At 33.6% G+C, this 24,929-nt stretch overlaps 1 protein-coding gene across 2 annotated transcripts in view; it reads right to left on the reverse strand.

Moving 5' to 3' along the window:
* Positions 1 to 17,606: 17,606 nt before the first annotated feature.
* LOC142336139 (uncharacterized) overlaps positions 17,607 to 24,929 on the reverse strand; it is a 40,839-nt gene continuing 33,516 nt past the window's right edge. For both annotated transcript variants that reach the window (XM_075384721.1, XM_075384720.1), the window contains exon 12: positions 17,607 to 18,556. In XM_075384721.1, the coding sequence (XP_075240836.1) occupies positions 18,012 to 18,556 (545 nt within the window). In that variant the 3' untranslated portion in view covers positions 17,607 to 18,011. The remainder of the gene's footprint in view (positions 18,557 to 24,929) is intronic.

Here is a 24,929-nt window from a genome sequence, read left to right on the forward strand (position 1 = left end):
ATAGTAGTATGCTCAAATTATAAGGAAATGTTGGTGAAAATCGTGATATAAATATCTTCAGAATCATTTCTGCGTCTCTAGAGGCTATCCAGTAACCCATTCCAAGCTTTAAAAAACTCATTGTCTCATAGTAGTATGCTCATCTGCTATATGATTGGAGGGGGGGGGGGGTCCGGACCCCCCTGCAAAGAACTTTACCACCGAAAAACTGATTTTCTCTCAGTGAAATCAAGTTTTTTGTTTAAGTTTCACCAGTCTGAGAAACTTTTCTTGTGATACGTTGACTGGTGAAACTTAAACAAAAAACTTGATTTCACTGAGAGAAAATCAGTTTTTCGGTGGTAAAGTTCTTTGCGGAGGAGTGTCCGGACCCCCCTCCCTCCAGTCATATAGCAGCTGCCGGTTGCTGTTGTGCTGGCGTTAAAGCATTCTAGAGCAGTTCCTCATTTGCTAAACGACCAAAACTCATTTTCCCTAGAACTAAAAAATTTCCTTTAAGGCCTCAAACTTGGAAAAAATTTCGAAATTTTTAAAAATTTTTTGCACAATTTCAAAAATTTTTGAAGTTCTAAAATGGTCTGAAATGGATTTTGCGCTATGAAAGAGCACTCAGAAGTTATTTTTTGTCGACTTCACTTTTTTCAACTATGCAGTATGGGGGTCGAAACATACAAAAATTTCAAATTTTTTCGAAAATTTTTCAGTTTTTCGATGTCCTAAAATGGTCTGAAATGGATTTTGCGCTATGAAAGAGCCTTCAAAAGTGATTTTTTGTTGACTTTACTTTTTTTACATATGAAATATGGGGGGTCGAAACATACAAAATTTTCAAATTTTTGAGAAAAAAAATCCAAAATTTTCGAAGGCCTAAAATGGTCTGAAATGGATTTTGCGCTATGAAAGAGCACTCAAAAGTGATTTTTGTGGACTTCATTTTGTTCAGCCAAGTAGGAGTGGAACAACACAGTTTCTGAAATGGTCTGAAATAAGTCAAAAGCAGTCAGAAGCAGTTTTTGTTGACCATACTTTTGCAAATGTACAGTATGATGTGGAAAGCTTGTCTTTATTTTTTTATGTACATGTGTAACTATGTATGTTTCTATCAAAACAAGTCCGTATATTTGCTTGCAGGTGTTCAAAATTGTACCTTTTATGTATGAATGAACAATTGAAAGAAAGAAAAGAATGAAAATTTTTTGTATAAAATTATGCGTATTCATATATATAATAATGAATTGTTTAAAAATAAATATAACTGTGCTAAAGTTTAGTAATATTTTTGTATGAGTATAAGCTGAAATGTATGTTTGTTTGTAGAAATTGTAAATGTGTGTATATGTCAAAACGTTCTTGGTTTTATGTGTGTATGTTTTTCTATATGTATACAGTGGAGTCTATGTATATATGTCCGAATGTATTTATGTATTTATATGCTTGCAAGTCAGACGAGAAAGAGAGGGAGATAAGTCCCTGGAGGGCAAATTAATTGCCTAGAAGAATGTCGTTATTTGTCTCCACGATCCAATAATATTAGGTCTTGCAAACAGATTTTGACCTTCAGCGTTGATAAACTCTGTCCTTTAAATATTGGCAAGCAAAATGTCACAACAGAACACGACAACAATTTTTTAATGGTCTGAGCATGCTTTTCGAAAATTGAAATTTATACACCTATCTAGCTACCATATTAAAACTAACAAGATTTTTTACAGAAAAAAAATTAAATTCATGCTCTTTGTCTTTTAATCCTTGGCAAGAAAATGATAAAATTTTGCAACACGGAACAACTTTTTCATGTTCTGAGCATGCTCTTCTGAAAACAGATTTCTCTACACTTATTCAGCTACCCATTTAGGAATGAGCAAGTTTATTTACAGGAAAAATATATATGAGATGAATTGTTGAGAGATATACAATAAATTGAGCTAAGTAAAAAGACTAAATTCTGTAAAAAACCGAAAAAGTTGGTGGAAAAACAATGATATGCGGGAGCAGCTGAACTTTATGGTTAAATAAAGTAGAATGATAGGAATTCATCAAGAGCTTGAATCAGACAAAAAGTGTAACGATGTACAAGAAGAGTAGTTTGCACTGGAACTGTAAAAAGCGCTAAAATTTTCAAATTTAATTAGCCACTTTATCTATTAAGCAAGAACAAATACAAACTATGGATCCGTGGGTGGTTGCTAGAAACAGCTTCAGAAATGTATAGGTCTTGTTTGCGTATTGGTAATAGCAGTAATGGATATTGCGTGCTGGGACTGAAATATTAAACAATAGCGAAACGCATCTTCAGTAAATGCTTCCGATAAATTCAACTATTGAACACTGCAAGTAAGGTTCCAGAGCACCTCAAGCAATCAGAAATCAAAAACGTTCATTATAATGTTTTCTTGGATCAGATTTACTGCGTTCAGTAACCCTGTGTTAATATTTTGGATTATTTATTGTTCTGTCCACGTTTTAAAATTAGATTACCGTAACGATATTTCATAGAGCATCGGAAAGAAGTAAATCCAAAGGAATCTAAAATTAAAAGGAGCAGAGTCTTTATAACATATAATTGGGCTAAGCAGTCTGGCGAACATATTGGAATTTAACACAACAAAACTGCTACCTACTACTGCTACTGCCCAATACTACTACCTACAACTACTATCTACAATTAGTACCTACTACTACTGCTACCTACTAGTACTAGATAATAGTAATATTACTAGTAAACTTCTACTAGATACTTTTACTAACTTCAAGCACCTCAAGCAACCAGAAATCAAAAACGTTCATTATAACGTTTTCTTGGATCAGATTTACTGCGTTCAGTAACCCTGTGTTAATATTTTGGATTATTTATTGTTCTGTCCACGTTTTAAAATTAGATTACCGTAACGATATTTCATAGAGCATCGGAAAGAAGTAAATCCAAAGGAATCTAAAATTAAAAGGAGCAGAGTCTTTATAACATATAATTGGGCTAAGCAGTCTGGCGAACATATTGGAATTTAACACAACAAAACTGCTACCTACTACTGCTACTGCCCAATACTACTACCTACAACTACTAGCTACAATTAGTACCTACTACTACTGCTACCTACTAGTACTAGATACTAGTAATATTACTAGTAAACTTCTACTAGATACTTTTACTAACTACTACAACTACTTATTGGTTCTAAATTACAGTATTACCTACTCCTACTTACTTTTAATACCTTCAAAAATTACCTATTGTTTACTAACTATCTACAATAATGTGTTTCTGTTTTTCTAAAATGAAAACAATTCTTATCACTAGAGACTCGTTGAGCATAAACAACAGAAGCTTTTATCTATCTCAAAGTAAGATGTCCTGACTAACACAGACCGATAGAATTTACCCGCCAATATTTTCAACAAATCAATAAGTGTTTGAAGTTTTTTGAAAAGATATAGAAAACGCTGAAGCTTTGTCGTATAAATTCACTCTGTAATATTCAACTCAATGTTAATTTGTTCATTAACAATTAAAAAATCCATGGTATGATATATCAGGTTGATATTTAATTAATTAAATCAACGTAGGGTTTTACTGTTTAGCGAACCAGTCTATTTTTAGAACTTCAAATAAGTTTTATTGCTATGTTCTTTTTTTGAAGTGCAAATTTTTCATAATTTTTCACTTATGAGGGATCAGTCATAAACTTAAGTTGTTTGTTTAAATGCTGTTTTTTTGTTTATCCAAGGTATGACGTCTGATTCCATTTGCAATTAATTGATAGATATGAAACGCAAACTTTTAAAAAATTTATAATAAGAAGGATTGTATAGCGCAAACATTGACTGGTTCACAATGGCGTTGCACTGTGTCTATTTATAATATCATTTTTATAGAAACATGCTGGCTTCAAAAATTCCATAGTGTGTACCTTAATTGAAACAAACACTTTACAACGTACCTACATTATCCAAAAAAAGAGATTTTACTCTATATAGTTGTTTTTGTATGTTTATTCAGAGTCACCTGTTGTTTCAGTTGTCAGGTAGTACACAACTTTTTCTTAATCCTTACGTTTCAAAAAATTGTATAGACTGAAAACTGCTGGGATAGCTTGCCAGAAGGACATGTGTTAGTTGAGTTTCATTTTAACCTTAGCTTCGGCTCAGAACGTGTTCACAGCTAAGACTGTAAGTGTGATTTTGCTATTCATTAAAACTTTAGCGCTAGATGATTTTTGAAATTTTTGTTATATTAACTTCTTCTTAATTTTATTGAATTTCATTTGGTCATTGTTTTTCTGAAGAAAATTAAAAATAAATCAACCTCATGAAACGTTTCTCAGCAAAATTAAGTCTTGTTGGATTTGAGAGCTCAAACAAAAGCCTTAAATTTAGGTGTTTAGGTGAACAAATTTTGTTTGTTTTCAACGTCTGCTTACCCTCAGTGGGCACCAAATGGTTCCAGAGGTACTTTTCGCGGAATTTGAAACAAAATTCTTCTTTAGTAGTGTTCAAAACTCAACAACAGGAAACGGTATGGCTTTGGATAAGCAAGTATAATAAAATTGTGAAACATGGCCGATCACTTTACCTAAAAGCTGAACCATTGAGTTCGAATTCGAGTTTGTGATCTAAAAATAGTATTCAAGGATAATTGACTTTTTTAAAAAAAAAAGCCTTCTTTTTTTAGTATTCAAAACTCAACAATCGGAGGCGGTATGGATTTCGATAAGCAAGTATAATAAAATGGTGATGCTTGTTCAATCGGTCTACATTAAAATGGAAGTTTTGAGTTAGTGGCTGAATTTGTGATCTAAAAACATTATTCAAGCTCTATTAAAAAATCAAAATTTGAGTTTGATCTAAAAGTAGTATTCAAGGGATAATTACGTCATAATTGTTTGAGTTGTGTTATAAAGTTGCCGACGCAAAACAATTGAAACACGATCTCACAATCTATTTAAACTACAGTTTTACTAAGTTTTGATATAGTTTACTATATTAAATAGACTATATTCACAAGGTCTGTTATGTAATCTTTATTGCACGAGTTCTACAAGCATTCCTGAAGACTACAATTTTGCATTTTTCTGTAGCAAATAACAGAACAAACGCATGATTTTCCGAAATCAGCAGTGTTGGCATATTTTACCAGTATTTATGGCAGTACACCGACCACTTCTTGAAAAGATTGGTCGGTGCAATTTCTTACATGATTAAATTTCTCCGAAGAAGGTTCGGCCAATCAACTTTAAATATTGCAATAAAACTAATATGGAGATACTTTTAAGTCATGACCACATTAGGTAACAGTTAACACAACTAACTGTAATTATTTGCTACCATAAAAACCGTCAACACAGACAGTAGAAATCAGATGAGGCGCTTTGATGCCATCGTCAAACTGACAATTACACTTCTACTTTCTTTTGGTCAATTTGGAAAAGGTATCAGTGTTAAAACCCTGCTATCCATAGTACATTAAGTTCAAAGTTTAATGAATTCAAAGTTTTCGGAAATTAGTGTTATACTTTTCTGTGTTAATAAGTTTACTTGGCTTCGTGTACCTCATTTTGATGGTATCTTTCCGAAAAGGTTTCTATGATTTCAGACGTTTGTTTGTTATAGATCCTATGAAGAATCGATTTGAGTTCTTTCAACTGAGTCAAAGACAAAAAAACAACTGTCAAAAAACAAATTCTGATTATAGAGGAAATAAGGCTAATTTGATTTCCAGGTTTTTTAATGCAGTACTTCAATTTTCTCTGGGCTTAAATAATGTGAGAATATGTAAAACTGTCTCTTAGAAAAAAGTTCCAGGTGGAATTTTACTACTATGTGTTTTGCTAAATCCAATATTGTCAATAAAAACCATTGTAATTTAACATGATTTCTATCTTCATGGAGGTTCTATCCTCTATAACAGTAAATGGTAGAATCATTATGTTCAAGAAAAAGTTTTTTTCACGAGTAACCATATAGCAAAAACTTAATCTTCAATAAAGCTTTATTGATCTGCAATTTACGCTATGAAAAACAAATCAGCTGTCTCACAGGTAGTATCTAAACATTTTTTTGGCACTCAAAAAAGGAAACCGCTAACGGAACTGCAAAATTAAAAGAGGTGAAAAAGACACGTTTTCTACGTTAACTTTGTTTTTTAGTTGAAAGACTTAAATTAAAACAATGCCTAGCTGACATAAAAAAGATTTAGATTATGCAAAACAAAGTTTTATAAGACTACATTGTCAAACAAATGTTTGTGAACAAGCTGATTTCTCATTACTACTTTAACAAATTTGTACTTTTAGAACCTCAATGGTTTGCCTGGAGGAAACTCATAAGAGAACGGACAAGTATTCACTTCTTGCATTTAATGGAAATTTCGTTCTGATACGTTAAATGCTTACTATTCTCGATACCATAGCTTTAGGGATTAACGAAGTTTTGCGTCCGCGTTAGTGATTACTTAGGTTTTTCAATTTTATGAATTACTTAAATAACATACTGAAATTCTTCATATTGACACATAGCTTTAAACGCTACAGTGAATTCTATGAAAACCAAATGTTCCATGACAAACACAAGTTGTTGCACATGTATACAGAAAACACTAGTGCATGCTTACGTCTATGGTTCAGATTGAGCCTTTGAGCAAAACATGTTTGTTATCTACTAACAGAAAACGTGAGCAGAGGGTTTCTTATCGTTCCTCAAAATAAACCACGTCATAACTAAGCAAAATCAATACTATTGTACAAATAACTTGATATTAAACGTACGACTTAGAACCAGTTATTATATAGTTTAGAATCAATTGTAACCATGCAAGTCGAACAAAAAGGCCAATAGGTAAATTTAAATGAATTTGATTTGTCCTGTTTATTCAATTGCTTTATTTAAGTTAACGTTATTTTGCTTAACTCGAGCACACTGTGGGTCGAAATGCATTCCGTAATAAACATTTTCAAGCCTATGTACTCACTCTATTTTTATCTCATCGTTTGCTGCAACACAGTAGAGTACAGTTATATACGCCTTCTCGATCACAGACAAGAGAATACTTAAGCAAACTATTAAAAGTGCTTTTAGCCGAAAATATTATGCAAGAATTTTGCAGAACAGGCTGAACTTCTCACACTTACAGTGCAATTCTTCTGTTTTATGCGTAGCAATCAGATTAAAACCTTGAAATGTCAATGTCTGAGGTACTTAGGAGAAACTTCAATCCATTTTACAAAGGAAAACGAATAAGAATTAGTCTAACAGGTTTAACAACTGAGGCCCCCTCGAATTGTTTTTAGGTATTCATTGGAAACTATTTGGCTAATTAGGTTAATAGAACGAATGCTAACATCCAAACCAACAGTTTAATTTTACTTTTAACTGAATTACTTGCTTCTCAAATTAACACTTCAGCTTCTTCTTTCTTGACTTGTATTCCATCCAGTTAGTGTATGCCAAAACCCAAACTCAACTGCCGGTTTATAACTTATAATAAATCATATCCTAACGCAATTTGAAGGCTCATTTCAGCACACAATTGTCTATCAAACTCGATATGAAAACAATTTTGTCTTTATACAACAAGGGAAGGACAGTTCAATCTCAAGCTCGACTACCTGCGATCATTGCCTTCTACCCAAAAAATTTATTGACTTTGTTACTAAATTACTTAATATAACCGAAGAAGAAGACTTTATCAACAACTCAACCCCCTCGGAAACTGAAGTAACTTCTCAGCATATACCTAATCCATTGACTTCTGACATAGGATCACTTCCAATGGACATCAAGAGGATTTTGTGCAGTTACGATTTCGAAATTATACCCCTCTTCAGGAGCCAAGAAGAATACTTCGCTGCTTTAGAAGATTTGGAAAATCTGTGAAAAAAGCTTGAATCATGCAGAATTGAAACCAAACTAACTACTATTCACGATAAAAATGATCGTACTACATCATCCACAACCGATGATAACAGAAAGACTGGATATCTTCCATCTTAGAAGGATTCCACAGTCTTCTTGAAGAAAACTCAAAAATTGAAAACTTCCAGAAACTTAGCACTGAGCCATCGTCTAACAATGCTCTACAAAAGAGGAGCCATTTTCGTGTAGTTCGAGGATGTGTACTTCACAGTGGAAATTTTCCAAAAAGAATGAGATTCGATGAAAATGTGAGGTGTTCATGCGACAAAAACAACTAGAACTGGAAAATTCTTGTTGATTAAAGGTTATGAACTAGACGTTGGTTTTCAGTATTGAATTGTTTCCATTTATAACTGGTTTTGAAATGCTGTGCATTATTGAACTTCTTTGTGTATGCTTATTATACAAAATTTGGTAGTTGCAAAACCGCTCCTTTAAACTACAGTTTGTTGATTTTACATTATCTACGTCAGAGAAACGGGAAACAGTATTCGGCCTGTTCAAAGTAGTAGAAAGTCAAAAATTTGTTGTAGAGTATGATTCCCAAACCGAAGATTATTGTGCTGAAAATGTTGAAACGGATACGCGAAAGAGCTGACGTTAGAAAACGCCGCAACTTGTTTTGATTTAAGTAGAGCCGAAATCAAAAAGTTGCTGTTATTTACCCTAAATTGTTAGTTGATTACTAAGAAAAGTACCTGAGTGGTTTAATTGGTCTCATTTTCGGTTATGATAGTTTCATATCAAGACCCAAAAGCCGCTGAAGCATGGCCATGGTCCGCGATGGTTTCAAGATAATTATTTTTAAAATAGCTTTTAGTGTCTAGACTAGGAGATACTATTTTTTTCTCAAATACTTGGTTATAATTGGTGAAAAAATTAGTCGTCTCATTTGAGAAGCCAATTTAATTGGCCACAAAATTTATCTTAAATTACCAACTAATAATTAAAATAAAATGTCGGATCTCTTTTAAATCGGCTCTTTTCAATTCGGCTCTCTTACAAGTCACCGGTTGAAACAAAAATTCAACCTGACCACTTGATTTTTTATTAATAAAATTACCTATATCGTGAGAAGTTCAGTCTGATCTGCAAAATTCTTGCATAATATTTTCGGCTAAAAGCACTTTTATTAGTTTGCTTTAGTATTCTCTTGTCTGTGATCAAGAAGGCGTATATAACTGTACTCTACTGTGTTACAGCAAACGTTGAGATAAAAATAGAGTGAGTACATAGGCTTGCAATTGTTTAGGGCGGATTACGTTTCGACCTACAGTGTGCTCCAGTTAAGCAAAATAACGTTAACTTAAATAAAGCAATAGAATAAACAGGACAAATCAAATTCATTTAAACTCACCTGTTGGCCTTATTGTTCGACTTGCATGGTTACAATTGCTTCTGAGTTATATAGTAACTGGTTCTAAGTCGTACGTTTAATATCAAAATACTTGTACAAAAGTATTGATTTTGCTTAGTTATGACGTGGTTTATTTTGAGGAACGATAAGAAACCCTCTGCTCACGTTTTTTGTTAGTAGATAACAAACAAGCCTAAGTATTCACTAACGTGGACGCTTAACTTTGTTAATCCCTAAAGCTATGGTATCAAGAATAGAAAGCATTTAACGTATCAGAACGAATTTTCCATTAAATGCAAGAAGTGAATACTTGTCCGTTCTCTTATGAGTTTCCTCCAGGCAAACCATTGAGGTTCTAAAAGTACAAATTTGTTAAAGTAGTAATGAAAAATCAGCTTGTTCACAAACATTTGTTTGACAATGTAGTCTTATAAAACTTTGTTTTGCATAATCTAAATCTTTTTTATGTCAGCTAGGCATTGTTTTAATTTAAGTCTTTCAACTAAAAAACAAAGTTAACGTAGAAAACGTGTCTTTTTCACCTCTTTTATTTTTGTAGTTCCGTTAGGGGTTTCCTTTTTTGAGTGCTACAAAAAAATGTTTAGATACTACCTGTGAGACAGCTGATTCGTTTTTCATAGCGTAAATTGCAGATCAATAAAGTTTACTTGAAGATTAAGTTTTTGCTATATGGTTAATCGTGAAAAAATCTTTTTCTTGAACATAATGATTCTACCATTCATTGTTATAGAGGATAGAAATTCCATGAAGATAGAAATCATGTTAAATTACAAATCACAGAAACTTTCTCGGAAAAATACCATCAAAACGAGGTACACAAAGCCAAGAAAACTTATTAACACAGAAAAGTATATCACTAATTTCCCAAAACTTTGAATTCATTAAACTTTGAACTTAATGTACAATGGATAGCAGGGTTTTAACACTGAAACCTTTTCCAAATTGACCAAAAGAATGTAGAAGTGTAATTGTCAGTTTGACGATGGCATCAAAGCGCCTAGTCTGATTTCTACTCTCTGTGTTGACGGTTTTTATGGTAGCAAAATCACAGTTAGTTTTGTTAACTGTTACCTAACGTGGTCATGACTTAAAAGTATCTCCATATTAGTTATTTTGCAATATTTAAAGTTCATTGGCCGAACATTCTTCGGAGAAATTTAATCATTTAAGAAGTTGCACCGACCACTTTTTTCAAGAAGTACTGGTAAAATATGTCAACACTGCTGATTTTGGAAAATCATGCGTTTTTACTGTTATTTTCTACAGAATAATGCAAAATTATAATCTTCAGAAATGCTTGTAGAACTCGTGCAGTAAAGATTACATAACAGACCATGTGAAAAAAGTCTATTTAATATAGTAAACTATATCAAAACTTAGTAAAACTGCAGTTTAAATAGATTGTGAGAACGTGTTTCAATTGTTTTGCGTTCGCAACTTTATAACACAACTCAACTATTATGACGTAGTTATCCCTTGAATACTATTTTTAGATCACAAACTCAAACTCAAACTCAATGGTTCAGCCTTTAGGTAAAGTGATCGGCCATGTGTCACAATTTTATTTTACTTGCTTATCCAAAGCCATACCGTTTCCGGTTGTTGAGTTTTGAACACTACTAAAGAAGAATTTTGTTTCAAATTCCACGAAAAGTACCTCTGGAATCATTTGGTGCCCACTTAGTGTAAGCAGACGTTAAATACAAACAAAATTTGTTCACCTAAACACCTAAATTTAAGGTTTTTGTTTGAGCTCTCAAATCCAACAAGACTCTTTCACTTAATTTTGCTGAGAAACGTTCATGAGGTTGATTTATTTTTAATTTTCTCCAAAAAAACAATGACCAAATGAAATTCAATAAAATTAGAAAGAAGTTAATATAACAAAAATTGCGAAAATCATGTAGCGTTAAACTTTTAATGAATAGCAAGTTCACAATTACAGTCTTAGCTGTGAACACATTCTGAGCCGAAGCTAAGGTTAATACGAAACTCAACTAACACATGTCCTTCTGGCAAGCTATCCCAGCAGTTTTCAGTCTATACAATTTTTTGAAACGTAAGGATTAAGAAAAGGTTTTGTACTACCTGACAACTGAAACAACAGGTAACTCTGAATAAACATACAAAAACAACTATATAGAAAAAAACCTCCTTTTTTGGATAATGTAGGTACGTTGTAAAGTGTTTGTTTCAATTAAGGTACACACTATGGAATTTCTGAAGCAAGCAAGTTTCTATAAAAATGATATTATAAACAGACATAGTGCAACGCCATTGTGAACCAGTCAATGTTTGCGCTATACAATCCTTCATATTTAAATTTTTAAAGAGTTTGCTTTTCATATCTATCAATTATTTGCAAATGGAATCAGACGTCATACCTTGGATAAACAAAGAAAACAGCATTTAAACAAACGACTTAAGTTTATGACTGATCCCTCATAATTGAAAAAAGTATGCAAAACTTGCACTTCAAAAAGGAACATAGCAATAAAACTTATTTGAAGCTCTAAAAATTAGACTGGTTCGCCAAACAGTAAAACCCTACATTGATTTAATTAATTAAATATCAACCTGATATATCATACCATGGATTTTTTAATTGCTAATTAACAAATTAACATTGAGTTGAAAAATACAGAGTTAATTTATTCGACAAAGCTTCAGCGTTTTCTATATCTTTTGAAAAAACTTCGAACACTTGATGATTTGTTGAAAATATTGGCGCGTAAATTCTATCGGTCTGTGTTAGTCAGGACACATTACTTTGAGATAGATAAAAGCTTCTGTTGTTTATGCTCAACGAGTCTCTAGTGATAAGAATTGTTTTCATTTTAGAAAAACAGAAACACATTGTTGTAGATAGTTAGTAAACAATAGGTAATATTTGAAGGTATTTAAAGGAGGTAGGAGTAGGTACTACTGTAACTTAGAACCAATAAATAGTTGTAGTAGTTAGTAATAGTATCTAGTAGAAGTTTACTAGTAATATTACTAGTATCTAGTACTAGTAGCTAGCAAAAGTAGTAGGTACTAATTGTAGATAGTAGTTGTAGGTAGTAGTATTGGGCAGTATCAGTAGTAGGTAGCAGTTTTGTTGTTTTAAATTCCAATATGTTCGTCAGACTGCTTAGCCCAATTATATGTTATAAATACTCTGCACCTTTTAATTTTCGATTCCTTTGGATTTACCTCTTTCCGATGCTCTATGAAATATCGTTACGGTAATCTAATTTTAAAACGTGGACAGAACAATAAATAATCCCAAATATTAACACAGGGTTACTGAACGCAGTAAATTTGATCCAAGAAGACATTATAATGAACGTTTTTGATTTCTGGTTGCTTGAGGTGCTCTGGAACCTTACTTGCAGTGTTCAATAGTTGAATTTATCGGAAGCATTTACTGAAGATGCGTTTCGCTATTGTTTAATATTTCAATCCCAGCACGCAATATCCATTACTGCTATTACCAATACGCAAACAAGACCTATACATTTCTGAAGCTGTTTCTAGCAACCACCCACGAATCCATAGTTTGTGTTTGTTCTTGCTTAATTGATAAAGTGGCTAATTAAATTAGAAAATTTTAGCGCTTTTTACAGTTCCAGTGCAAACTACTCTTCTTGTACATCGTTACACTTTTTGTCTGATTCAAGCTCTTGATGAATTCCTATCATTCTACTTTATTTAACCAAAAAGTTCAGCTGCTCCTGCATATCATAGTTTTTCCACCAACTTTTTCGGTTTTATACAGAATTTAGTCTTTTTGTTTAGCTCAATTTATTGTATATCTCTCAACATTTCATCTCATATTTTTCCTGTAAATAATCTTGCTCATTCCTAAACGGGTAGCTGAATAAGTGTAGAGAAATATGTTTTCAGAAGAGCATGCTCAGAACATCAAAAAATTGTTTTTGTCTTCTGTGTTGCAACATTTTATCATTTTCTTGCCAAGGATTAAAAGACAAAGAGCATGAATTTAATTTTTTTTCTGTGAAAAATCTTGATAGATAGTTTTTAGTATGGAAGCTAGATAGGTGTATAAAATTCAATTTTCAAAAAGCATGCTCAGACCATTAAAAAATTGTTGTCGTGTTCTGTTGTGACATTTTGCTTGCCAATATTTAAAGGACAGAGTTTATTAACGCTGAAGGTCAAAATCTGTTTGCAAGACCTAATATTATTGGATCGTGGAGACAAATAACGACATTCTTCTAGGCAATTAAATTGCCCTCCAGGGACTTATCTCCCTCTCTCTCTCGTCTGACTTGCAAGCATATAAATACATAAATACATTCGGACATATATACATAGACTCCACTGTATACATATAGAAAAACATACACATAAAACCAAGAACGTTTTGACATATACACACATTTACAATTTCTACAAACAAACATACATTTCAGCTTATACTCATACAAAAATATTACTAAACTTAAGCACAGTTGTATTTATTTTTAAACAATTCATTATTATATATATGAATACGCATAATTTTATACAAAAAATTTTCATTCTTTTCTTTCTTTCAATTGTTCATTCATACATAAAAGGTACAATTTTGAACACCTGCAAGCAAATATACGGACTTGTTTTGATAGAAACATACATAGTTACACATGTACATAAAAAAATAAAGACAAGCTTTCCACATCATACTGTACATTTGCCAAAGTATTGTCAACAAAAACTGCTTCTGACTGCTTTTGACTTATTTCAGACCATTTCAGAAACTGTGTTGTTCCACTCCTACTTGGCTGAACAAAATGAAGTCCACAAAAATCACTTTTGAGTGCTCTTTCATAGCGCAAAATCCATTTCAGACCATTTTAGGCCTTCGAAAATTTTGGATTTTTTTTTTCTCAAAAATTTGAAAATTTTGTATGTTTCGACCCCCCATATTTCATATGTAAAAAAAGTAAAGTCAACAAAAAATCACTTTTGAAGGCTCTTTCATAGCGCAAAATCCATTTCAGACCATTTTAGGACATCGAAAAACTGAAAAATTTTCGAAAAAATTTGAAATTTTTGTATGTTTCGACCCCCATACTGCATAGTTGAAAAAAGTGAAGTCGACAAAAAATAACTTCTGAGTGCTCTTTCATAGCGCAAAATCCATTTCAGACCATTTTAGGACTTCAAAAATTTTGAAATTTTTTCCAAGGTTGAGGCCTAAAAGGAAAATTTTTAGTTCTAGGGAAAATGAGTTTTGGTCGTTTAGCAAATGAGGAACTGCTCTAGAATGCCTTAACGCCAGCACAACAGCAACCGGCAGCTGCTATATGACTGGAGGGAGGGGGTCCGGACACCCCTCTCTGCAAAGAACTTTACCACCGAAAAACTGATTTTCTCTCCGTGAAATCAAGTTTTTTGTTTAAGTTTCACCAGTCAACGTATCACAAGAAAAGTCTCTCAGACTGGTGAAACTTAAACAAAAAATTTTGATTTCAATGAGAAAATCAGTTTTTCGGTGGTAAAGTTCTTTGCAGGGGGGGGTCCGGACCCCCCCCCCCCCCCCCCCCCCCCCTCCAGTCATATAGCAGATGAGCAAATTACTAGTAACCCATTCCAAGCTTTAAAAAACTCATTGTCTCATAGGCAATACTTTTTAGAAAATTTAAAACTTCAAAAAAAAGAAATTCGTTCTATTGAACTTTTGGAAGCCATTCAATTGTTCCCCAGCAACTATTTAATAACATACTATCAAACCCTGGATGAGGTTGCTGGCTACTGAGGCAAGAAAAAACAAATTAAATACAAATGTTTTGAATTGAAAAAACTTTGCAAATTCTATCAAAAAATTTCTAAAAGTCGAAAAGTTAAATTTTTGAAAACAAATCAATTGAAACTAAAAAGCATGCAGTAATTTTTATCAGAACGTGGAATAGGTTTTCTCGCACTTGAGAATGGACTAATATCAAAAACTGACAAGAACTTTAGAAAACTTTAAAAACTTGAAAAATTGCAGATTTTATCAAAAAAATCTAAAATTCGAGACATTAAAACGTTAAAAACCATTCCATTGTTACTAGAAACTATGCAAACCTATTAAACAACCTCATAGAAGACTGCCTGGTCACTGAAGCTGGAAAAACTTTAAAAAATGAAAATTTTCAAAAAACCTTAAAAAAATGCGAATTTGGTCAAAAAAAAGTTGCTAAAATTTGTGATATTCAAAAGTTGAAACCTATTCCCTGGCAACTAAAAATTTTTTAGTAACTTATTATCCAACTCCTAATGAGATTTTTTGGCCCCTGGGACTCAACTTGAATAATGACAATGTCAAAAAATGAGAAAAATTGCTAGTTTTGTCAAAAAATGCTACAATTCATGATGGCAAGAAGTTGAAAACCATTCCATTACCACTAGAAACTATGCAGTAATCTATTATAAAGTCCTTTATCAAACCATAGATGAGGTTTCTTGACACCTAGGGCTAAAAAAACTCAAAAAATGACAAAAATTTTCAAAACACCTGAAAAAAACTTCAAAAATTAGTATCATTTTGTGTGTTTGTGTTTGAAGTACCAAAACATATAGCCCATAAATTAGTCATAACAAACAATTTTGTCTGACAAAAGGCCGTCGTCATTTTTTAAAAAACTTCAAACTATGACTAATCAATTAAAAAGCTCAAAAAAATCACAAAATGGAAAATTGCACCATTTTGAGCCCAAAAACTCCTAAATATGACCTTTTAACATTAAATTAAGGCCATCCTAGCAGCTGCACCACTATAAGCACTTGAAGGACTACTAAAGCCCACTTTGTGCTTCTAATAAAACTTAATGCCCGCTGGGCTTTACCTGTTTATCCCGTTTTGGAAGATCAAAGTCATTGAAAAAAGTGTGAACACATCTTTAAAAAAAACACAGCGCACCAATACAATTCAAATTCTTTGAATTGTAAAAAAATAGGAGCGCTATAATAGCCGGCTGAGAAGATGAGGCCGGCTATTAAAAAATACTCTCCACTGAGTGAAAAATGACGTCACGCACGCAATTCAGCTGGATTTGCATGAACGAATGTCAAAAAGGAGAGCTGAAGTTATTGTGACGTCATATGGTTGTAAGAAAAATCCTGTTGGTGTTCCCCCTCCACCCCCACCCCCACCCTACTGGGTACATAATATTGGCACCCCCCGACACACGTTCCAAATTTTTACATAATGATTTACTATGTAGTGGCACGTGCTCTATAATAAAGATCCGAATACACCCAATTTTTTTAAATGCAAATGGCAGTAATATTAACTCCTCAGGTAAATCTCCCGTCAACTTTGAAGCTACATAAACTAACGTATCCATCATCCAAGGTTTCAATATAAACCTCAGGTGCATGTCTGAAAGCACACACATTTTAACCGGTCGCGGGACTCAAAAGAGCTCTGAAAAAAGACATTAGGAGTAAAACACAGTTTTATTCTCCATTCATGATTATTCGTCTTTATTTATAAAAGAACATAAAGAATCTACTACTCTTTCCAAAAGTTAGCGAAAAACTGAAACCAATCCAAAACAATAAGCATCTGTTTTGACAGATATTTATATTTGCTCAATATTAGTATGCTATGGATATAAGTTAGAGAGAGTTAATGGTATACGCGAAGGAGGGCTTGAATTCATTAATCGAACTAATTTATCTTTCGTTTCATAAACAACCGAAAGGAAAAAGAGCAAATCAATAGATTAACTCAAGGAACAATAACAGCACCTTCTAAGCATCAGTTTTCAAAACTGGCTAAGTTAGCACTGGTAACAATTGTAATAACTATAATTGATAAGTTAGTGTAATGGTTAGGGAATCGCTATGCGTAATTTCAAAACTACCAGCAGTACCCAGATAGATTAATTAAACTTGTTCAAACATGACTATGCTTTACTTCACACCCCTGTGATGAGAGAAATAATTTGCATTGTAATTATATATAACATTTTATGAGGAGAGAGAGGTAGATGAGAGAGGAAATGAATCCCAAAGAGTATCGAACATATTTCAGCCAACTTTCAGACCCTTCGTGACTTGACTTTGATTTACAAAGCGCAGCATGGAGTGAGCGATACGATACGACGGACAATACATACACACACGAGCCACTACTACACCGACTCTTCATCAATAAAATTGCTCCAAAACAACCACTTTTTACGTTTCATCATATCTGGGACAAATAATATTATAATGATACGTTTATTAAATAATAATAATAAACGTATCATTATTCCCATGGTCTCCCAAGTACTATAGAAAAGCCGGTCTTGTCATAATTTATAAGCCTATTTAACGTTCATTTAAAAACTTTTGGGTTGGTCTGCAAAAGTTGTTTTGGAGCAAATTACAGAAAATGTGCACTTCTGTTACAAGTGAAGAGCGTTGATAGCAGAATTTAAAAACTAGCACATTGATTAGTGACCTAGTTGTATCTTATCATGAATAAGGAAGAATTAATACAGTATACAGACAGTTAAAGGATAGAAAATTAAACATGAGATATAGAAACAGCAATATCAAAACATAGATTTTTCTAAATTCAAAAAACATTTGAGTTTTATCCTACTGCAAAGTTATAACGAAAGAACTACTTTGAAGCAGAGACTTTTAATCGTCACTTTCAACTTAGTGGTTGGTCAGTCGTCTATCTATAAATTCAAAAATTATTAAGCTACCAAAATAGCTAATTGTATCTAAATGTCTGTTTTGATTCATTGTTCAATTACATCATTCCATTTTGAGGCGTTGTCGTTGCTGTTAACAAGACAGGGTTAAAACTATTCTGAGCAACAGCCGATAGAGTATTGGGTGAAGAGACCATCGAAGCATTGACCCCGTTCAATGGTCCCAGCATTGCCACCCCATTGAGTCCTTGAACCCCGGACAGGTTGGGGGGCGGGGGTGATAAGTCCGAAGAGTTTCCCTCGGAAAATATCCCTGAGGTAGCATTGGCGCTGATTCCTCCTCCCATGTAGGTTCCTCCTCTGTTGCTATCGTCAGTGGGTGCTACAGAGTCGCTCCTCTTACGAGTTGCTTGTAGCATCTCGGATATGAGACTGTTGGTGGGGATTTCGCCAGAGTTCTGTTTGAACATGAGGTATTCCTCGAATGCCATGGCAAGAGCGGACAGTTCTCTCAGTTGCAGGATTAGAAACTGGAACCTGTCTGGTGACTCAGGATGTGCATGTTTGCAGTATCCCATTAGAACAGAGTTGATTTGTTGCTGGCTTCGCTCTATGTACATTTTGTCACATAGTCCAGTAACGTCTGAAACCACACAATCTTTGTTACTCATCAACACTCATGAACATATCAATGTATCGTTTCACACCCTTTGCTTCAGGCCAACAAAGGATGGTCAAATTACGATAATGACTAATTTTTTGACAAGAAGCCCCGATGTCTTTAAGGGCTTCTAAAAGCAGTGCATATAATACAGACTTTCCGCTAATTATTGCATGTCAAGGGGGTTCAAATGTCTCAGTTTGCATGGCTTTGACTATAATTCAAAAGTACAATTAATGTGACCTATTCCCTTTTCTTCGCGGAAATAAGAAATTCATGTTAATTAGAATTAGCTCCTGTAAACAAGCTAATAGTTGTACTGATTGTTGTTGCGCAAGATGTGGACCAACCACTCAATTTTAATTAGTATATTCCGCATGGATTAAGGAAGTGAACTCCTACATATCCAAGTGAACGATTCAAAATACACTTTTGGTCAATTTGTCAATTCAGGTGACTGTTTTCTGATGTTAAAAGATAATGCTCTCTCAACGAACTAAGGTGGGACAAAAGAAGTTGAGGATCGCAGTTATTACGCAGTAATTTAATTTTTCCACGCAACTCGCCGCAGCTATGCAGTCGTCTATAGTTCTCAGTTTCATTTGACTAAACATTTACCTCAATGTCTTCGTTGTTCATAGAAATCACAGCGACTGAAAACGTTATTCTCCTAATGAAGTAGTTTTCCTGTATTATCATATTATTGTTGTTTAGCTTTGTTATTCTTGTTATTATCTGTCAACAGTGATGTATCAATGGCTATCGCGATACAAATAGGATAATAGCTTGCTACTTCCCTAAATTACATCACATTGTGTTCGCAACGCTTGATCAGTTATGCAAAACTTTCAAAAATCTTTGTATAAAAAGCTTACCTCAACATCATATTACGTCTTGCGTTCAATAGGACCATGATTTTACTTGCCGAACACTGACAGCAAAAATACGACCTTATAGTGATCCCTTTTAAATATGACCTTATAACAATCTTGTACATACTTCAAAATAACTATTTTTAAGCGCTTAACAATGTCTCCACTTTCATCCCGCAGTTATCAAACGGATCAAAAATAGATGAAAAATAAGCCAGGCCAGTAAATTTTTGTCCCAACAAAAAATCAGGAGACATCTTTGTTAAAAGTGGGGGTGTATACTTTGTTAAAAGCTCCTACACAAAATGCTTCCTGAGCAGCAACAAAGTAGACTTAGCTCCCAAGAAGGCACAAAGAGAGCTAAACGCTAAAGTATTACCCTCCGGCTTCAACAGTTTATCCCGTTTCTTTGCGAAAAAAAACAAACAACAAAACGTTCAAGCAAGCAGAAGATATTCTAAAACGGTCACCATACAAAAAAGAAAAAGACACGCACGACAACAAAATTGCTTCGAATTTTGTACGAGAGAAAATCAGTGCATTAGAATTTGTTATGTAGCACTTGAATGAAATTACTAAAACTATCCTGTTTTTGACATCTGGTACTTTGTCATTTATGTCTCACAACTTTCGGTGACTCGCATTCATACATACTAGAGGGAGAGTTAGGGGGTGAAATGGGGGTGGGGGCAAACTCTAAGAACCGTCTTTCATCGTGAGTTTATATCTCAAACATTTTCCATGGCTCGCTGATTTGGGGACTAGTATAGAAAAAGGCTCTAAGAGAAATCTTCAGTGACTTAATGCCATCCGGGTTTTACCAGTTAATTCCGTTTATTATTAACAAAACCGACTAACGTCCAACAAATTGCACTGAAACGTTGGGCTTGATGTCGGCGTTGTTTGTAGCCAGATCATTAGAGAGACTAGCTTCTCTTGTTAAAGGGGCAGAACAGTGGGGGAGGGACAAAAGAGAAATTGGGACTGATGCGTAACTAGGCTCAATTTCGGTTACAAGTAAAAAACATAGCCGCAGATTGCCGGAAAACAGCCGCCGTTGACGAGCTTAATGTATCGGGATTGAAACAGAAAAAGAAAAAAGTAGAGTTAAATTGAACAAAATGTTTTTTGTTTTTTTTTCAGTGTCAAAAAGTGTTCTAATTTGGCGTGCAGTTTTAGTTGGATTCTAAAACTATACTTAATTCAGTTTCTAAGCTGAAAGATAATAAGCTGAATACCAATGTCAGCCAGCAAACACCAATAAATTTTGATAACCTAATTCTCAATGACTTAATGACCGGGCTTTATCGGTTTATACCGTCTCTTCTGATTTTGATCTTATGACTTGGACAGTATTCACTACATTGTGTATTGAGTGCATGAAAGAAATTAAAATCCACTCAGTTGAAACAGTGAGTGAAGTAAGTCAGAAGTCAAACGTGAAAATCGTGACTTATGTAAAACGAAAAAACGTGATCAAAAGGTAAAGCTAATTTAAAAAAAACAGCAGGACAAAACCTGAAATACAATCCAAATAAATGAATGAAAAACTGAGAACTATTACATGAAGAAAGTTTCTAGATTTGCATAAAAAAATTTAAATCTTTTTTTGTCTCTGGAGTTCTGCCAAGTAACCCATCTGCAAAACTTTTAAGAAATTTCGTTGGCCAGTAAAGATCGTTGAACTCAGAAAATAACAAAAAAAAATTCAAAATTAAAAATTTTTGCAAATTTTAATAAAACCTTGCTAAAAATGGTGAGATTAAAAACTTCAGAACCATTTCATTTTCTTCAAAGACTATCCAGAATCTCTATTTGAAGCCTTAAATAGTTTCATTGGCTCAAAGCGCGACAAATTCGGAGCATGACAATAATTTTCAGAAAATTTTAAAAAATTAGTTCATCAAAAAATTGCTAAAACTAATTTTACTAAAACAATGATAACCAATCAATTACCTCTAGCTTCTATGCCGTAACTGACCTATTTAAACCATAGAGGATTTTCCTGGGTCCATGGTGCCAGAAAAAAAGCTTGAAAATGCGTTCTAAAAAAACTGCTAAAACTCGTGAAATTAAAAATTGAAAACTCTTTCATTGCAACTAGAAATTGTGCAGTACCCTATTATTTAACCCTAGAGAAGGTTACTTGGCTCTGGAGGCTGAAAAAGCCTAAAAAATTACAAGTTTTTAGAAAACTTGAAAACGCAAATTTATAAAAAAAATTGCTTAAAATTTGTGATATTAAAATATTGAAAACCATTCCATCGCCAAAAAAAATTCGATAACTCATTATCAAGTCCTCCTATAGGAGGTTTCGTGGCACCTGGGGCTAAAAGAACTTAAATGACAATAAATGTTATGAATTTGAAAAAAATTCAAATTATTATAAAAAATTTGCTAAAATTCGTGACAATAAAAAGTTGAAAATCATTCTATTACCACAAGAAACTATGCACTAACCTCTTATCAAACCCTCGAAGAGACTTCTTGACACCTAGGGATGAAAAAATCAAAAATGACAAAACGCTTAGAAAAACCTGTGTGAAAACATCTTAAAAAACACAGCACCAATACAATCCAATTCCTCGATTGTAAAAAAAGGAGAGACCCTAAATAATAGCCGTTGAGAGGCTGACGGCGGCTATTAATTGAAGAGTAAAAAACTCTAGGAGAACTGTATAGCACTTTAACTACTGTCTGGTTTAGTCAGCTAAACCCAGTTATGAGGGAAAAAATCAAACGTGTCAAACGAGAAAACGACCAAAATAAAAATCTCATCGAAAAAGAATTAAAGCAAGACATGAGGAACCAAATTAACAAACATGGCCGGGAGATTGCCGGAAAATAGCCGCGATAGACGCTTGGGGCCTTCCATGAATTGACACAACTAAAGAGATTAGATAGACAGATCGACCACCAGTCTTTTAATAGGCCAATAGAATTTTTGGGTTAGCTTTGGACTGTCATTTTTATGAGAAATATGAGCTCTATAAGGAGAAAACCCTAATAGGTCTTTTCAAAATTAGGATCTTTTCCGTTTGTGCCCCCTCAGCTTAGTGTGCGCATATTATTTCCACCCTCAGATGCACGTGCAATACTTTTTACATAATGACTTACTATGTAATGGCACGTGCTCTGTATCTGGGGGGCGCATAACGTACTGGGGCACAAACGGAGAAGATCCCGAAATTAATATTCGAAATCAAAAACTCACGACTCTAATAATCACGAATTAGGGCATATATGTTTGGCACTACTTAGATTCACACTATTGACCTTTAACAAGTAAATGCTCATAAAGTTTAAAGTTCCGTAATTGAGATCAGAAGTCATTTTTTTAGTAAGTCTTTGAAAAAGTCAATTCCAAGGAGTCAGGGCAAGACAAAACAAAAATCTGTTAGACGAAGTAAAAAAAATTAGGAGCGCTATAATAGCCGCCTGGAATTGAGGACGCGGCTATTAAAAAACATAGCTGGCAGATTGCCAGAAAAAAGCCGCAATAGCTCCGTAGATCTGCAGTCTCAAAAAAAACAGTAACAAAGACAGACAAAAAAGTCGTCTTTTCATTGAAGGCTGATTGATATGTTATATTTTGATTAAAAACTGTGTAAGTTTCTGCTGCCTCTATTAGCTGCTCTCAAAAGACCTTCATTTAGAGTGACACACACACCCATCTGACCGTATCTCTTTGAATTAAAATAAATAAAAGTCAATTTCAAAGTAAGGAAGTCATTTTTGAGAGTGAGATAAGTCAAGTGTGACCAAAAATTTTATCACGCGAATGAACAAAAAAACTCGCTCCACTAAGAGCGAAAAATGACGTCACACACGCACTTCAGTTGTCTCAACAAAAATCACGACGACGAAAAAAAAACCAAGAGAAGACCAATAAAGCCTCAATTATCGCTGTGCGGCTAATAATAAAAACATTGTTGGAGATCAATAATGAGATTTACCAAAAAAGTAAGTAAAAAACCGAAAAAACCGAGTATTAATGCTAACAATCGGTCTCCCAGAAACTTCGGAAATTCAAAAAGAAACAACAAGTTTTAAAGTACAAACCAAAGAAATGGAATTGATACCATACAAAAACGTACTACTAGCCAAAAACAAAACAAAATTGTAAACATACCCGGCAGATTGCCAGAAAATAGCCGCCGTTGATTCCCATTACTCTATTGGGATTGAAAGAAAAGAAAATATCAACAAAAATTGTTTTTTGTATAAACATTTTTAAGTGCGATTAATTTTGATGTCATTTCGTAAATGAACAAACTCCTGTCTCCAATTGAGAGGCTACAGGGTCTAGTATCAATACCAATAAGCATTATAGATAGTAACTAAAACTTATGAGAACAAAGTTCAAGTACCGGGCATCCAAAAATGGGCTTTATGAGTTTATCCTGTTTCTATTTCTGATTTTGATTTTTTTATACTGACTCTCTTCATTTTGAACTGCTTTGCTGAGCAGCTGCTGTTTAAAAGGACTTTGAGCAGAATGACAGAAAAGTGAAACTAGCCTAGAGAAGTCAAAAAGATTTCACGCAAAATGTCGAAAAAGCGGCAAAATGGTTAAGCGAAAAAAAAAGTTTGACGAAGTAAAAAATAACATAGTAGGGCAAGTCCTGACGTACAAATCAAATAATTTTCATCGACCAAACAGAAAACTAGACCCAGAACGGACTATGAATGGATTGGAAAAACCCTTTAAAAAATCCGATCCAAAAAATAAAAAAAAACTGTAAAAATCAAAGTGAAATTGCCGCATGTGAACAAAAAACCACTAGCGAGAAAGCGAATTTTTGTTCAAACACCGTTTTTTTACTCTACTTCAAATTTGGAGCGAAAAAAATTCACGCCGCAAAACCACTCGCTTTTTCGCTCCACTTCCTGTTTCGGCGTGACCAATATCACTACTCCAATTTGAATTCAAAATGTGTGAACAGACCTTAAAAAAACATAGCCAGAAGAATTACGGAAACGATTCGAAAGAGAAAACCGCCCATCCTTATGACCAAACCACTGAACAACTATTGTGAAACTTTAACCTCCGCAAATGCCATAAAAATTAAGGAAGAATAGAAACGGCATTCAAAAACAAATTGAAAAAAAGTATAAAAATTTAAGTTTTTTTAACTTGAGTTTTTTTTATAGTACAAGGAAACATAAAGCCGAATAGAGTTCCTTTGCAATTAGAGCAATGAAAAGCTCGGAAAACAATTGTCAAGTCATCATAGGTTAAGAAACTTGTCAAAGATAAAAAAAAGAAAAACTTCAAAAAGAAAAGAAAAATGGTTTTAAAATTTCTCAATTTTTCTGTCAATTTTCCTAAGAACAAAAGGAGTTATACCAAGAAAATTTTAACCAATTGGAATCTGAAAATTTCTTAAGTAACAAACTTCTATCCAAATCCCACTTAAGGCATTAAAACAAAAAAAAAACAGGCAAAAAACCATTAAACTTTGTCTAAAAATCAGCAAAAC

Source organism: Convolutriloba macropyga, chromosome 3, assembly GCF_964194025.1.
Source record: "Convolutriloba macropyga chromosome 3, txConMacr16.3, whole genome shotgun sequence".
NCBI lineage: Eukaryota > Metazoa > Xenacoelomorpha > Acoela > Convolutidae > Convolutriloba > Convolutriloba macropyga.